Here is a 16,580-nt window from a genome sequence, read left to right on the forward strand (position 1 = left end):
ATATACATCAAATCATCAAAATTCCAATAGTCAAACTAGTTTGACACTTAATCAAAATAATTTGACACAACAATTTCCCCCTTTTTGATGATGATGTTAAAACTTTGCATGGGTAACAAAATAAGCATCCATCATATAAAGAAAGAGTTAAGCTTGTTCACCCATCTTACAAGAACACTTTCCAAAACCAGTATTCAAAAACAGAATTCAAAGGAATAGATTTTATATAATAACAGAGGAGGAGAAAGAAGATCATTGTTCTTCCCTTTTCATGCGTGGATCAATTCGATAGGTGAATCCTTCACCACTCATCCCTTCACCAGTCAAAAGATTTTGAAACGGAGGAAGAGAGCGGCCACCACGACCAATTCCACCAACTCTGCCACCACGATCACCGTTGCGACCTCCGCCTCTTTTACTTGGTCTGTCGCTATCATCACTGGTTGGCTTACGCTTGGACCTGGTCCCAGTTGAAACACCACCACCTCTTCTTCCGCTATTGTCTTCACCTTGAGTGATGAGATTTTTCTCTTTTTCAGCAACCGCCTTGGTATCTTCTTTGGCATGAATCCTTTTTGCAAAAGAATCAGCTTGTTCTAACCTTTCAGCATCTGCCCTTCTCATGTTGCATTGAACCTCAATCATCTGATTTTGAATCAAGCTTATTCCATCCATAACCTCACGTTGAAGATCAACATTGATTTCTCTTTCAATGTCATGCAAGTCGGATTTTCGCTTAAAGAGGTTCTTTTCAAATTTGGAATATGTCTTGTTGACCATATGAACTTCATACGTGTTTCTTTTCAGCGTCAGTTCCATCTCTTTGTGGGTTTTAAGAAGATCATCGAATTCCTTCTTGTCCTCTTTCTGGGTCTTCATGATTTTCACCATATTAGATCCCATTTTTGCCACATTCTTCTGAAGAGTTGCAATCAATGCAGTCATGGACTTCATGAGCTTTGAACCTTCAGCCGAAGATCCTTCATTGGACGAAATCTCTTGAGAGTATGCTAGAGTGGTATGAATGGGACTGATGTTGGTATGAACTTGCATGGACTGCTCGGGTTCATCCTTCTCTAATTTACTCTCAGATTTTTCTTCTTCTTCCTCCACATCTTCACAAACCTTGTGAACTATTTCGGATAGTTTTCCTAAATCATGAAACGGGTTTATAATATTTTCATGAATATTTGCAGCATTGATACTAGGAAATGGTAGAGACTTGGAAGATATAATTTTAAATTGTTCCCCCTCAGATGAGGAACTCTTCTCCGATTCTTCATATTTTGAGGGTTCCCCCTCAGATCTGGCAACATCAAGCAGACTAACTTCAGCTTCTTTTTCTTGTGATGCCTCTATTTCAAGAACAAGAGACTTCAACACTTCTTCTTCTCGGGAAATAAGAGCTTGAGCTGGCTCTTCAATCACTTCCTTTTCTTGAGCAACAAGAGCTTGAACCGGCTCTTGAACTCTTTCTTCTTCGATGGACGGATTGGTTTGAATGGGTTCCACAGATTTCTCCATTACAGGTTGAGCCATTAGACGTTTTTCCTCTGCTGAAAAATTTCCCATTTCAATAAGAAGAGCAAAAGCTTGCTCATCTTCTTCAACGTTGCAGTCATCTGACAGATTCATGATCTCATCTTCATCTGAAGAGCTTTCAAAAGGACTGGCTCCTGAGCAATTTTCTCCATGAACATAACGGGCAACAACCGAAATGTAATCCTCCATAATCTCGTCCAATCTTTTTAGGGCTTTCTCTTCAGCTTTAGCACTCTTCTCTAGAGGGTTGAAGTTGTCTCTTCTGGCCTATAGAATTGGAAAGAGAGCTCTTCCTCTCAGATTTGCTTCAACTAGCTCTTTTCTCTTAAGAGCTTTATATACCTCTGAAGTCTTGGCCCATTTCAAGACTCTCTTCTCATTTCTTACGAGCTTTAACCAATGACTGGTTATGTCTTTGCCCCATCATATTTAATCGATATTCTGTTCAGGACCCAAGTATCGAAGATCTCTATCTTTTCAGTAGCAGTTGCCTTGGCCTGATTCATCATAAGGTCAACAATGCACGTTGCCTCAGAAACTTCCTCATTTTCATTTGTTACAATGTCCTTTCCTTTTCCAATTACCTCAACCGGCTTTGGAATAGGTCTAGGTTCCCCAAAAACGATTCTAGTGGATTGTCTTGTGGAACGCATGATTTCATGGGTAGACAGGTTTTACGAAGAGTCCTGGCGTAGGTTCAGCTGGAGCTAACTTTCCAGTCACCAATGACTCCGTTGGGACAATATTTTGAATGTGAGGCATTTCTATAATCATAAAAGTAGCCTTTTCAAATTCACCACCAATAGCAGAGGTAAGAACAACACCTTGCTCTAGTTCAATAAACTTTATAGCACCAGCGGCTACTAGATCAAGTTGACGAACAGGAGACAGAACCCTGTCAAAATTTTCAGTGTTTGGACCAACTGGCTCAACAGTTGGCCCGATAGCAGATTCCTCAACACGAATAAACTCATATTTATCTTGTTCCATCACAGGAACATCAAATTTAGGCACTTCGGCCTGAGATTGGGGAGTTGATACCTTCGATGACACTTTCACCGATTTAGACACGTGGGATGCCTTTGATTTTTCTCCTCTCGAAACAGAGTACTTGGATGGCTTTCGCAACTGACTCGTAGCTGGAGACAAAGGAGACATGGGGATGGTGGCAAGTTCGACTGGACCTTGCTTGACTCTGGAATCGACTATTTCAGAGTCCTTCTTTGAAGAACTCTTAAGGCTGGTAGAACTAGCCTCAGACTCGTTGATAGTTTTGGATCGTTTGGCTCCTGTAGACAATACAGAAGTCGTTGTTTGTTTGGACCGAGTAACAGAGCTTCCTGTTGTATGTTGGTTTGAAGCTCTCGAGAGCGATTCTTTGTTATTCTTCATTCTGACGAGAGTGTTAGCAACTGTGAAGACAGTGTACACCCTGGTCGAGTTGATCGGTTCTGAATCCTCCATATGGACCTCCAAATACTCCAACAATCGACTTAGTTGGGCAGAAAAGTTTATGCTCTCCTTTTTCTCTTGATTGATTGCAAAAAAAAAGATTCTGGTACAACGTTGAAGCCCAATTGACCTGAATCCCTTTTGAAATGGAAGACATGTAATCAAAACGATCTTGACTATATAGGTGGAAGGACCCCGCCTTCCCTTGAAGAGCTTTAGCCACAACGTCATTCAGCAAAATAAATTGTGGTTTGAGAACCTTCTTGCTCCCGTTGAGTCGAATAGCCGATTCGTCGGCTGAGAAAACCTTCCTCATTTCTTCCATGACCGCCGATGGCAAATGCAAGTTGAAAGTATGCCCTTCCGATGGAAGTTCAAAGAACTCCGCATAGGTCGCTTCATTGAAGGAGATTTCGGTACAATTCACGGTTCACAATAGATTCGCCCACCATTGTCATCGATTTGAAAAACTCCCTTACTTCTTTTTCATGGAAGATGAACGTGTAGACACTCATTTTTCACACCTAATTTTATAGTTTATACTTTTCATAAATCTGAGTCTATAAAATTTTCTCGAATTCATTCACGGACTCATTGCACGATTTATATGAAAGACGATTATTTTTAGAACAATTGAGTTTTTGAAAATAATTGATTTTGGATTCTTAATAAAGTTAAGGTAGTAATTTGTCTATGTTACAACACTTAGAGAAGTTATTATACTTAGAATATTCAAGGTTTTATTTAATTAATTACCTTGGATATTTATAAAAAAAAATTAAAAAAAAAAAATATATTTTACAAAATATATATTAGCGTTTTTATAAAATTTCGTTAGTTATATTTTGTTTGTTAGATTAGTTAGATTAAACTTTGAAATTTGATTTCTTGAATAAGTTAGTTTGCATTTTATTTATTTAATTAGAATTGTTCCTTATAAATAGGAATAATTAAAATAAATAGGAATGTTTATTTTTGTTTTTAACAAAATCTTTTTTTTGTAGGATGAAGGGTGTGTAAAGGGATAACGTGCAAAAATTAAAAGATAACGGTGTCTACACAATAATGAGAAGCATCCTAGGTCAAAGAAGGAAAAAAGAGATTGCTAAAATAAAGGAAGAAGTTGTCAAAGGAAGAATAATTCAGCCGTTGGAGAAGCATGAAGAAGGCTTGGTCATTTTTAATTAAAAATTAAAATGACCAAGTATTACATCATTTATTAAATAAAGATTAAATCCCATTGGATTGAAAACTTGATTTAGTGACATGTCAAGTGGAGATTGCTCCATTATTTTAAACATTTGTAAATGTTTAAAATAGTTTTCTTTCCAACGGTCAAGTTTGTTAAATGGGCCTTTGGGCCCTAGGGTTTCATAGCTTTGTCTATAAATACCCCTCTTAACACCCTAGCAAGGGGTCTTGAACTTTCGACCTTCACATTTCTCTCTCTTTTCACATTGCACTTTTTTTTACATTATTTTCAAGAGCCGAAATTTAGGTTGCCCCTTTTGAAGAAAAAGAGTTGATACACTTGAGTCAAGAAAGCAACCATCTTTGTAAGCTTCTTGACTCTACCTTTAGTTTGATCTTTAATAAGATTGTTTTTGGTCTTTTATTATATAATATGATTGTATGTATAATTATTAATTAGGTCTTTAACTTTATGTATGTTTTATGTAAATTTTAAACCTAACATATAAATATAATATAATTAAAAAAAGTTTAATAAAAAAAAATTGTTTTCTTTGTATAAACTTTAAGGACTTTTGAATTTGAAGAACCCTGAAAAAATTTCGTATAATTTTGTAATTATTATTATATTATTATTATTTGAATAATGAGATATAATATTAAACGTTCTAAGTAAAAATAATAATAATAAAAAAATAACTTTCTTTCTTTGTACAGTTTTATTATTATATTATTATTATTTGAATAATCAGATATGTTATTAATAAAGTTCTATAAAACTTTAGAGCCATTTTATTTTGAAGAGCCTAAGTAAAAAAAATAAAAAATAAAGCAATTTGTTTTCTTTGTACAATTTTATTTTATTTTATTTTATGTTATTTTATTTTATTTTATTTTATTTTATTTTATTTATTTATTTATTTTATTTTTATTTTTATTTATTTATTTATTTATTATTATTTTTTTTATGCAAACCCTTTAATGCTTAAAATGGAAAAAGTTCTAATATGTAAAGCGTAAAAAAATGTTTTAAAAAAGGCCAAAACTAATTAGTAGAGACCCTAGGGGCGTTGTGGGACATAGTGTCTAAAAAACCCTTTCCCACACGTAACCAAACGCCGAACTCAAATCTCTTAAATTCCTAATTTTTAAAATTAGGTGGCGACTCTCTAGTCGTGAGAGTAATTAATAAAAAAAGTTTAAAAAGGCCTATGACACACTTACCATTAAAAAACTCCCAATCTCTCCCAGATTCGACGGGAAGGTAAGATATGGAGTTGTCTATAAAGCCTTAATTTTAAAACTTCAAACTTTAAAATTAATTCCCCTCACGTTTTCAAAAAAATAAATTTTTAAAGAGTGTCCCAGAATTTTCAAACTGGTTGATCAAAAATATTTTTTTTTAAAAAATCGATCACAATTTTCTGGCGACTCTGCTGGGGACATTCGACGTTTGACTTGAAAGTAATTTTGGCCAAGTATTTAAACTTTCTTACACTTTAATTCATACTCCATGTTCACATTACTTGATTATTTGCATGAGACTTGGAGCTCCAATGTGAAGGTGTGTGGGTATACATCATTGGATGAAGCTCACACATCTATATTTTATGTGCTAAGGGTAGTCAATGTGAATGACACCCTCAACCCTTGCCTTGAAGGCTTTTGTGTGATTTGAGAGTTGAGAAAAACAATAGGAAAAAACCCGGATTAACCCTCTCTTCTTTTCAAATATCCCCTACTATTGAAAATGAGGGATTTTGAAATAGAGGTGAGGGGGATGTCCAATTGAGAGCTCCCCTTACATCGAGAGATCCCTTTTGGGATAGTATCCTTGTCGGTGGAACAACTCTCTCTTAAGCCATTTCTAACTTTAGAACAAAAATCCAAAAAGCCAATTCTACCAAGCCGTTGCCTCGTCTCGTCCTGTCGAGCAACAAAGCCACGTCACGAAGCCCTTTACTTGACTACTATATATGATAAATACATGTATGCATATAGATATTTCTAGGCGCTCAGTTTATCCATTCAAAGTTTTAAAATGTCATGAAACATGTGAACAATTTCGAAATTTTGAGGCTAAACTTAATAGTTTTAAAGGAGTAAAATCGAGGAAACCTAGAAAAGCTAAAAGAAGAATCTAATGTAACTAGTTTTCTTTCTTTGTGTCTTTACTACTCAGATTCTAAGCGCAAGATCTAATCAAGAAAGACGCGTGAAACACAAAGACGATCAAGAGAGACGCATGAGGCGCAAAGACGATCAAGAAAGATGAAAAGACTTGAAGTTAGAAGACTTAGACTAGATTTCTTTATGCTTGAAATGTAAATCTCCTTATGAAGATACATGAGCGACATTGTAACGAAAGGATGAGGGGTGCTTGCTTTCTATTCTTATTTTATTTTATGACTTGAGTTTGTGATTTTATCCATGACACTTAGGATTTTAATAAAATAACTCATTCTTATTTTACTCATCCTTTTCTACATGTTTTACAATGTGAATGGGTAAATTGAGCGTGTATCGCGTGTTAGGGATTATGTGCATACGAGCAACGCATTGCTTGTTTAACTTGATAAAGGGGTTCGAACTGACTTTGTTCTCTTGAATACAACACACTCATATTCACCATAATTTACAATGACTAACCCACCAAGAAGGTTCAATGAGTCAGTTCATCTAAAGATAGACGATCTTCGTGATATACTGATACAATTGCGGCAACAGCTTGAAGACATCACTGTAGAAATCGAAACTTATGCGACAATCGAACCCCTTAATCCGAAGATCATGCGACAAGAAAGAGAAAGGGTAAGCAAGACATTCATGGACGGTTGGAAAGCAGCAGAAAGGTCTATTTAAAACAAGAGCCATGCAAGCACGTCAAACTCGAGGACAAAATACTCATCAAAAGAACCCATTTCGCCTAAACAAAGTCAACAATCATCACAAGCAAGGAGTGCCACTACTGCTCCACCTTGTAGAAAATTTCACGGCTTGGGGATGTCATTGTCGAAGGCCTTAAGGAACTTGTTGCAGAAGAACTTGATTCAAACGTTAACATCAAAACTTGGGAGAGAAGTAATGGGAAAGTTCGCAAATGAGTGGTGCGGATATCACTAGACTAGAGGGCATTCCACTAATTGTTGTTTCCCTCTCAAACAAAAGATTCAAGATTTGATCGACGCTAAGATCATCCCAAAGCTCCGAAGAAGGAAGGCAGACATCGTGTACAAGATCAAGGAGGAAGTTCAGAAACAGCTCGACGTAGGATTCCTTGAAGTGGTAGATTACCTAGAGTGGATCACCAATGTAGTCTCAGTCGCAAAGATAGATGGAAAGATTCGAGTGTGTGTAGACTATCGAGATCTCAACAAAGCAATCCCCAAAGATAGTTTCCCACTACCACACATCAACGTGCTAGTGTATCATGCAGCAAGCAATCAACTCCTATCATTCATGGACGGATTCTTAGGCTACAACCAGGTACTGATGGCTCTAGAAGACAAGGAGAAGACAACGTTCATCACAGAAGATGGAACATTTTGTTATCGAGTCATGCCTTTCGGGCTGAAGAACGCAAGAGCAACGTATCAACGAGCTGCCACAATAATTCTTCACGATATGATCCACAAGGAGGTAGAAGTCTATGTCGATGATATGATTGTCAAATCAAAAGATCGAGAAGGACACATCCAAAATCTTGACAAATTCTTACAACGCATCAAGAAGTTCCAACTTAGGCTCAACCCAAAGAAGTGCACATTTGGAGTGACAACAAGAAAGATGTTAGGCTTCTTAATCACGCAAACAGGAATTGAGGTTGATCCGAGCAAGATAGAAGCGATCACGGCAATGCCACCTCCACGAAGCGAGAAAGAAGTACGAGGCTTTTTGGGAAAGATCCAGTATATAAGTCGATTCATAAACAAGTTGACTATGACATGTGATCCTTTGTTTAAACTTTTAAGGAAAAATGAAAGATTCGTTTGGGATGATGCTTGTCAGAACGCATTCGAAAAGATAAAGGGATACCTCAAGAATCCTCCCATTCTTATGCCGCCAAGACCAGGCATACCGCTAATCCTATACTTAACAGTCACGGAAAACGCAATGGGTAGTCTACTAGCCCAAGAAAACGAGGAAAAGATGGAAGTCGCAGTCTACTACATAAGCAAGCGCATGACGGGCTACGAACTTAATTACTCGCCAGTAGAAAAGGTGTGTTGGGCTCTAGCTTGGGTCAATAAGAGGCTAAGGCATTACATGCAAGCCCACACAGTCAAGTTAGTATCAAGACTCGATCCAATTCGTCATTTATTCCAGAAAACGCTTTTGTCTCCGAGGTTAGCTAAGTAGATGATGATGATATCAGAGTACGACATCGTATACACAATTCAGAAATCTATCAAGGGGAGCGTTGTAGCAGATTTTCTCACAGACCAACCAATGGAAGTTAAAGACGAAGAGGAGTTAGCATTCCCAGACGACGAAGTGATGACTATTAACCCTACAACCTGGAAGCTATTATTTGATGGAGCTTTAGGAAAACAAGGTTATGGCATCGGAATACTACTCATCGATCCTATGGGAACATACAACCCAATCTCAGTCAAGCTCGAATATCAAGTGACGAACAATGAGGCAGAGTATGAAGCACGTATCTCTGGCTTGAAGATTGCTCATGAAAAAGGAGCGAGACGTCTAGAAGTAGTAGGAGACTCAAACTTAGTCATTTCACAAGCTAATGGTGAATGGCAAGTCAAAAGAGAGAACCTCAAACCCTACCATCAACACTTATTGACTTTAATGGAAAAATTTGAACATGTAACATTCACACATGTTCCGAGAAATCAGAATCGATTCGCAGACACTTTGGCCACGTTAGCAGCCATGACGCAAATCCCGGAAGGAATCAAAATCAAGCCTTTGAAGATTCGTCAGAAACAGAAACGAGACTTCGAGAAGAGGACGTTTGCCAACACCGAAGTGGCGCCCAAACCTTGGTTCGAACCTCTACAGAAGTACGTTGAGCATGGAGAGTATCCTTCACACTTCCAAAAGAAAGAGAGGAGAGCTCTACGCCAATACGCAACCAACTATGTGCTACTCGCAGGAAAGCTATATCGACGCTCCTTTGACGGTCAGAACATGTTATGCATCGACCAATCTCAAGCATCACAGTCTTCACAGATCATGGAGGAAGTACATGCAGGAACATGTGGCCCACACATGAACGGATCAGCACTCGCTAGGAAGATCCTTCGCTTTGGCTATTACTGGCAGAACATGGAACAAGAATGTGTAGAATATGTTAAGAAGTTCATCAATGTCAAGTTTACGCGAACTTGAAGCACACCCCAGCATCTCTACTTTACAACATGACTTCACCATGGCCATTCTCGACATGGGGAATAGATATCATCGGGAAAATTTATCCTCACGCTTCAAACGGACACGAATCCATCCTTATAGCTATCGATTATTTCACAAAGTGGGTCAAAGCTCAATCATACAAGGTTCTCAAGTCGCCACATGTTGCCAAGTTCATACGAAACAACATCATTGCACGCTATGGAGTTCTTCATGCCTTGATCTCAGACAATGGTGGACACTTCCGGGGAGAAGTACTCAAAGTACTAGATGAATACATTATTGAACACCACAAATCCTCACCTTATCGTCCTCAAACGAACGGCGCAGTAGAGGCAGCGAACAAGAACATCATCACTATCATCAAGAAGATGACTCAGACATACAAGGATTGGCACGAGAAGCTTCCATACGCCTTATGGGGATATAGAACAACCATTCGAACGTCAACGGGAGAAACGCCATTTGCATTGGTCTACGGAATGGATGCAGTGCAACCTATCGAAATCGAAGTTCCTACTTTAAGAGTTTTACTCGAGACACAAGTAGTGGAGGAATATTGGTGTAAGTCACGGTACAATCAACTAACCCTTATGGAAGACAAGAGGTTAGACGCATTATGTCACACGCAAGCATACCAAAGAAGAATGACCAGAGCTTTCAACAAGAAGGTGAAACCTAGGAACATTCAAGAAGGCAATTTAGTTCTAAAGAAGAACTTACGGATACTAGACCCTAGAGGGAAATTCCAAACACCATGGGAAGGATCCTACCTCGTCAAGAAGGTCTTTTCAGGTGGCGCCACGAGATTGACCACCTTGGATGGAGAAGAACTCTCAGCACCCTTCAATGTCGACATGCTCAAAAGATACTTCATCTAAAGCATGCGTGTTGAATCTCATACATCAAAGTTCATAACTTCACAAGTTGTGAACTACGTAAGACCTGATCTCTCTCGAGAGTACGTAGGCAACCCATCCAGGGTGCGGTCACCACTATCAATTATCGAAAGAAGTTGATAGACATTTCATTTCACATAACATACATTCATTGATCATTACATACATCAAAGTTCATAACTTCACAAGTTGTGAACTACGTTAGACCTGATCTCTCTCGAGAGTACGTAGGCAACCCATCCAGGGTGCGGTCACCACTATCAATTATCGAAAGAAGTTGATAGACATTTCATTTCACATAACATACATTCATTGCTCATTACATACATCAAAGTTCATAACTTCACAAGTTGTGAACTACGTTAGACCTGATCTCTCTCGAGAGTACGTAGGCAACCCATCCAGGGTGCGGTCACCACTATCAATTATCGAAAGAAGTTGATAGACATTTCATTTCACATAACATACATTCATTGCTCATTACATACATCAAAGTTCATAACTTCACAAGTTATGAACTACGTTAGACCTGATCTCTCTCGAGAGTACGTAGGCAACCCATCCAGGGTGCGGTCACCACTATCAATTATCGAAAGAAGTTGATAGACATTTCATTTCACATAACATACATTCATTGCTCATTACATACATCAAAGTTCATAACTTCACAAGTTGTGAACTACGTAATACCTGATCTCTCTCGAGAGTACGTAGGCAACCCATCTAGGGTGCGGTCACCACTATCAATTATCGAAAGAAGTTGATAGACATTTCATTTCACATCACATTGCATACATTCATTGCATATACATTAAAAAGGGAGTTAACACTCTGAGTTGGCTCCCAAACCAAAAACTCCTAGTCAACACTAGGGGCATTTTTATTAAAATAAAAATGACTACAAGATCCTCACAAAGTCCCACTTGAGAAAATATAACGCCCAAAGATAAAGTATTTCTCTCTTCGACTTATGATCTAAAAAGATTTTCAAAACATTCACACATACACAAACATTTTTCACAAGCATGTGCATGGAACTACGTTGGACCTGAATTCCCCTAGCTATGGGATACGTAGGCAGCTTGTATGAGCCCGGTCCTAAACATTTTCAAAAATCAAACCCTGTATCGACACTAGGGGCATTTTATGAAAATGAAATGATTGAAAGATCCCCAAAGAGTTAAAGCCAACGAGAAATTGGGATCACAAATCTATCCAAAACAATCAAACCTCTTGTGTCGAAACTAGGGGCATTTGTGGAAGATAAAAAAAGAAAAGATAGACCCCTGATTTTTTTCTAATGCCAAGCGAACTGATGAGCGAGTGCAAGAAATAAGTAGGGATGCGGGAAAATACGTTTCTCCCCAATGGATGTCTCTTGACGAACTAATGTAACTTGTGGAATCTGAGTAAAGCGCTTCGCAAATGGATCTACCTCGAGCCTAGACGAAAGCTTAAACTACTGATGTTTAAGAGAGAGCTCATAAAAAGATGAATGCCCAAACTCGGAACCATGTCATCAACAAAGGCGATGTCTCGTCTCAATTGGAGGTCAAGTGCCAAAGATCTAAGACCTCAAGAAAAGTAAAATCAATTAAACAAAGACTGTGTTGGTTGAGATATGAAATACAATATTGTTGTTCATTTAGATTCTATCTAATTGCTAAGCAAGAACAAAGTGTTTGAATCTATCAGATACACCCCGGTCATAAAGAAAAGAGGCCGAATAAAATAGAAAAATACTCGTAGAGGTTGAGATATTGAAATCACCATTTGTTGTTCATCTAGACTCTTGTCTAAATTGCCAATGCAAGAACAAGAATGTACCGATTCTATTAAATATACCCTGAGTATAAAAGAGCCCAAGGCCATAGAATCTTAAGCACACTGACCTCCGAATTTGAGAAGCGAGGCTCAACCTCATGACGCGTGGTTGAAAGATTAAGCATTCGAGCGAACAAATCTCTCGAAAAACTCAGGGCAAAACGTCTTGGCGAAAGACAAGTCCCCAAAAGTGACAGCATGAATCTCGAAGAACATCGATTACATGTGGTTTCCTCTCGACACACTCTAAGGAAGAAAGTATGGAACCGATTCTTGAAAGTATTTCAAAACCGTTGAAGAAGACGCTAGTGTTTTGAAAATTAAGGAAGTCTAACTTCGAACTTAAATCACTAAACAAAGTTGTGATTAAAAAGTATTTCGCTAAACTGACCAGCGATACTCAAATCCATATAATCACTAAGCAGAATTGTGATTAAAAAGTGTTTCGCTAAACTGACCAGCGGCACTTAAATCTATATAATCACTAAGCAGAATTGTGATTAAATAGTATTCGCTAAACTGACCAGTAATACTTAAATCTATATAATCACTAAGCAGAATTGTGATTAAATAGTATTTCGCTAAACTGACCAGCGATACTCAAATCCATATAATCACTAAGCAGAATTGTGATTAAAAAGTGTTTCGCTAAACTGACCAGCGACACTTAAATCTATATAATCACTAAGCAGAATTGTGATTAAATAGTATTTCGCTAAACTGACCAGCGATACTCAAATCCATATAATCACTAAGCAGAATTGTGATTAAAAAGTGTTTCGCTAAACTGACCAGCGGCACTTAAATCTACATAATCATTAAGCAGAATTGTGATTAAATAGTATTCGCTAAACTGACCAGCAATACTTAAATCTATATAATCACTAAGCAGAATTGTGATTAAATAGTATTTCGCTAAATTGACCAGCGATACTCAAATCCATATAATCACTAAACAGAATTGTGATTAAAAAGTGTTTCGCTAAACTAACCAGCGACACTTAAATCTATATAATCACTAAGCAGAATTGTGATTAAATAGTATTCGCTAAACTGACCAGCAATACTTAAATCTATATAATCACTAAGCAGAATTGTGATTAAATAGTATTTCGCTAAATTGACCAGCGATACTCAAATCCATATAATCACTAAGCAGAATTGTGATTAAAAGTGTTTCGCTAAACTGACCAGCGGCACTTAAATCTATATAATCACTAAGCAGAATTGTGATTAAATAGTATTCGCTAAACTGACCAGCAATACTTAAATCTATATAATCACTAAGCAGAATTGTGATTAAATAGTATTCGCTAAACTGACCAGCAATACTTAAATCTATATAATCACTAAGCAGAATTGTGATTAAATAGTATTTCGCTAAACTGACCAGCGATACTCAAATCCATATAATCACTAAGCAGAATTGTGATTAAAAAGTGTTTCGCTAAACTGACCAGCGACACTTAAATCTATATAATCACTAAGCAGAATTGTGATTAAATAGTATTTCGCTAAACTGACCAGCGATACTCAAATCCATATAATCACTAAGCAGAATTGTGATTAAAAAGTGTTTCGCTAAACTGACCAGCGACACTTAAATCTACATAATCATTAAGCAGAATTGTGATTAAATAGTATTCGCTAAACTGACCAGCAATACTTAAATCTATATAATCACTAAGCAGAATTGTGATTAAATAGTATTTCGCTAAATTGACCAGCGATACTCAAATCCATATAATCACTAAACAGAATTGTGATTAAAAAGTGTTTCGCTAAACTAACCAGCGACACTTAAATCTATATAATCACTAAGCAGAATTGTGATTAAATAGTATTCGCTAAACTGACCAGCAATACTTAAATCTATATAATCACTAAGCAGAATTGTGATTAAATAGTATTTCGCTAAATTGACCAGCGATACTCAAATCCATATAATCACTAAGCAGAATTGTGATTAAAAAGTGTTTCGCTAAACTGACCAGCGGCACTTAAATCTACATAATCACTAAGCAGAATTGTGATTAAATAGTATTCGCTAAACTGACCAGCAATACTTAAATCTATATAATCACTAAGCAGAATTGTGATTAAATAGTATTTCGCTAAATTGACCAGCGATACTTAGATTCTATATAATCACTAAGCAGAATTGTGATTAAAAAGTGTTTTGCTAAACTGACCAGCGGCACTTAAATCTATATAATCACTAAGCAGAATTGTGATTAAATAGTATTTCGCTAAACTGACCAGCGATACTTAAATCTATATAATCACTAAGCAGAATTGTGATTAAATAGTATTTCGCTAAATTGACTAGCGATACTTAGATTCTATATAATCACTAAGCAGAATTGTGATTAAAAAGTGTTTCGCTAAACTGACCAGCGGCACTTAAATCTATATAATCACTAAGCAGAATTGTGATTAAATAGTATTCGCTAAACTGACCAGCGATACTTAAATCTATATAATCACTAAACAGAATTGTGATTAAATAGTATTTCGCTAAATTGACCAGCGATACTTAGATTCATAATAATCACTAAGTAGAATTGTGATTAAAAAGTATTTCGCTAAACTGACCAGCGATACTTAAATAATCACTAATCAGAATTGTGATTAAAAAGTATTTCGCTAAACTGACCAGCGACACTCAAATCTATATAATCACTAAGTAGAATTGTGATTAAATAGTATTTCGCTAAAAAAATACAATCAGCAAACTAAGTCAAGATGTGTACTCATGTACAATCCAAAGACTAGGCGAGGTGTGTAGAAATATGGTCGAAACCACCAGGCTCGACCTACACGATCGATAAACCAGGAGCGATGCATATTCTAAACAAAGGTGAATCGTCAACGAGTGGATGATAAACCGACTTTGAAGAATGAAGGGTAAATTACACGGGTCTCCCGAGAGACTCGTCAGGTTTGTTCTCTTTTCATTCAAGGAAGCCAAAAATAAACTATAAATTGGGTGTTTTCAAAACGCAGTGCCTATTTTCAAGCTTGGACATGCATTTTTCTAAACCAAGTGTTTTCTACAAATTTTGTCCAAGAGGGGCATTCTGTAGACACTCATTTTTCACACCTAATTTTATAGTTTATACTTTTCATAAATCTGAGTCTATAAAATTTTCTCGAATTCATTCACGGACTCATTGCACGATTTATATGAAAGACGATTATTTTTAGAACAATTGAGTTTTTGAAAATAATTGATTTTGGATTCTTAATAAAGTTAAGGTAGTAATTTGTCTATGTTACAACACTTAGAGAAGTTATTATACTTAGAATATTCAAGGTTTTATTTAATTAATTACCTTGGATATTTATAATAAAAAATTAAAAAAAAAATATATTTTACAAAATATATATTAGCGTTTTTATAAAATTTCGTTAGTTATATTTTGTTTGTTAGATTAGTTAGATTAAACTTTGAAATTTGATTTCTTGAATAAGTTAGTTTGCATTTTATTTATTTAATTAGAATTGTTCCTTATAAATAGGAATAATTAAAATAAATAGGAATGTTTATTTTTGTTTTTAACAAAATCTTTTTTTTGTAGGATGAAGGGTGTGTAAAGGGATAACGTGCAAAAATTAAAAGATAACGGTGTCTACACAATAATGAGAAGCATCCTAGGTCAAAGAATAGATAAAGAGGAAGAAGTTGTCAAAGGAAGAATAATTCAGCCGTTGGAGAAGCATGAAGAAGGCTTGGTCATTTTTAATTAAAAATTAAAATGACCAAGTATTACATCATTTATTAAATAAAGATTAAATCCCATTGGATTGAAAACTTGATTTAGTGACATGTCAAGTGGAGATTGCTCCATTATTTTAAACATTTGTAAATGTTTAAAATAGTTTTCTTTCCAACGGTCAAGTTTGTTAAATGGGCCTTTGGGCCCTAGGGTTTCATAGCTTTGTCTATAAATACCCCTCTTAACACCCTAGCAAGGGGTCTTGAACTTTCGACCTTCACATTTCTCTCTCTTTTCACATTGCTTCTTGACTCTACCTTTAGTTTGATCTTTAATAAGATTGTTTTTGGTCTTTTATTATATAATATGATTGTATGTATAATTATTAATTAGGTCTTTAACTTTATGTATGTTTTATGTAAATTTTAAACCTAACATATAAATATAATATAATTAAAAAAAGTTTAATAAAAAAAAATTGTTTTCTTTGTATAAACTTTAAGGACTTTTGAATTTGAAGAACCCTGAAAAAATTTCGTATAATTTTGTAATTATTATTATATTATTATTATTTGAATAA

The 16,580-nt window shown here is 36.1% G+C and overlaps 1 protein-coding gene across 1 annotated transcript; it reads right to left on the reverse strand.

The window, feature by feature from the left end:
- Positions 1–252: 252 nt before the first annotated feature.
- LOC124935092 (nucleolin 1-like) lies at positions 253–2,195 on the reverse strand. Its single transcript, XM_047475552.1, has 3 exons — positions 1,995–2,195; positions 1,330–1,809; positions 253–1,221 (listed from the first exon to the last, which is right to left on the reverse strand). Exons 1-3 carry the CDS (start codon positions 2,193–2,195, stop codon positions 253–255), a joined length of 1,650 nt encoding a protein of 549 aa, XP_047331508.1.
- Between the last annotated feature and the right edge of the window lie 14,385 nt (positions 2,196–16,580).

The sequence above is a fragment of the Impatiens glandulifera genome, chromosome 4 (genome assembly GCF_907164915.1).
Source record: "Impatiens glandulifera chromosome 4, dImpGla2.1, whole genome shotgun sequence".
In the NCBI taxonomy this organism is placed as follows: Eukaryota; Viridiplantae; Streptophyta; class Magnoliopsida; order Ericales; family Balsaminaceae; genus Impatiens; species Impatiens glandulifera.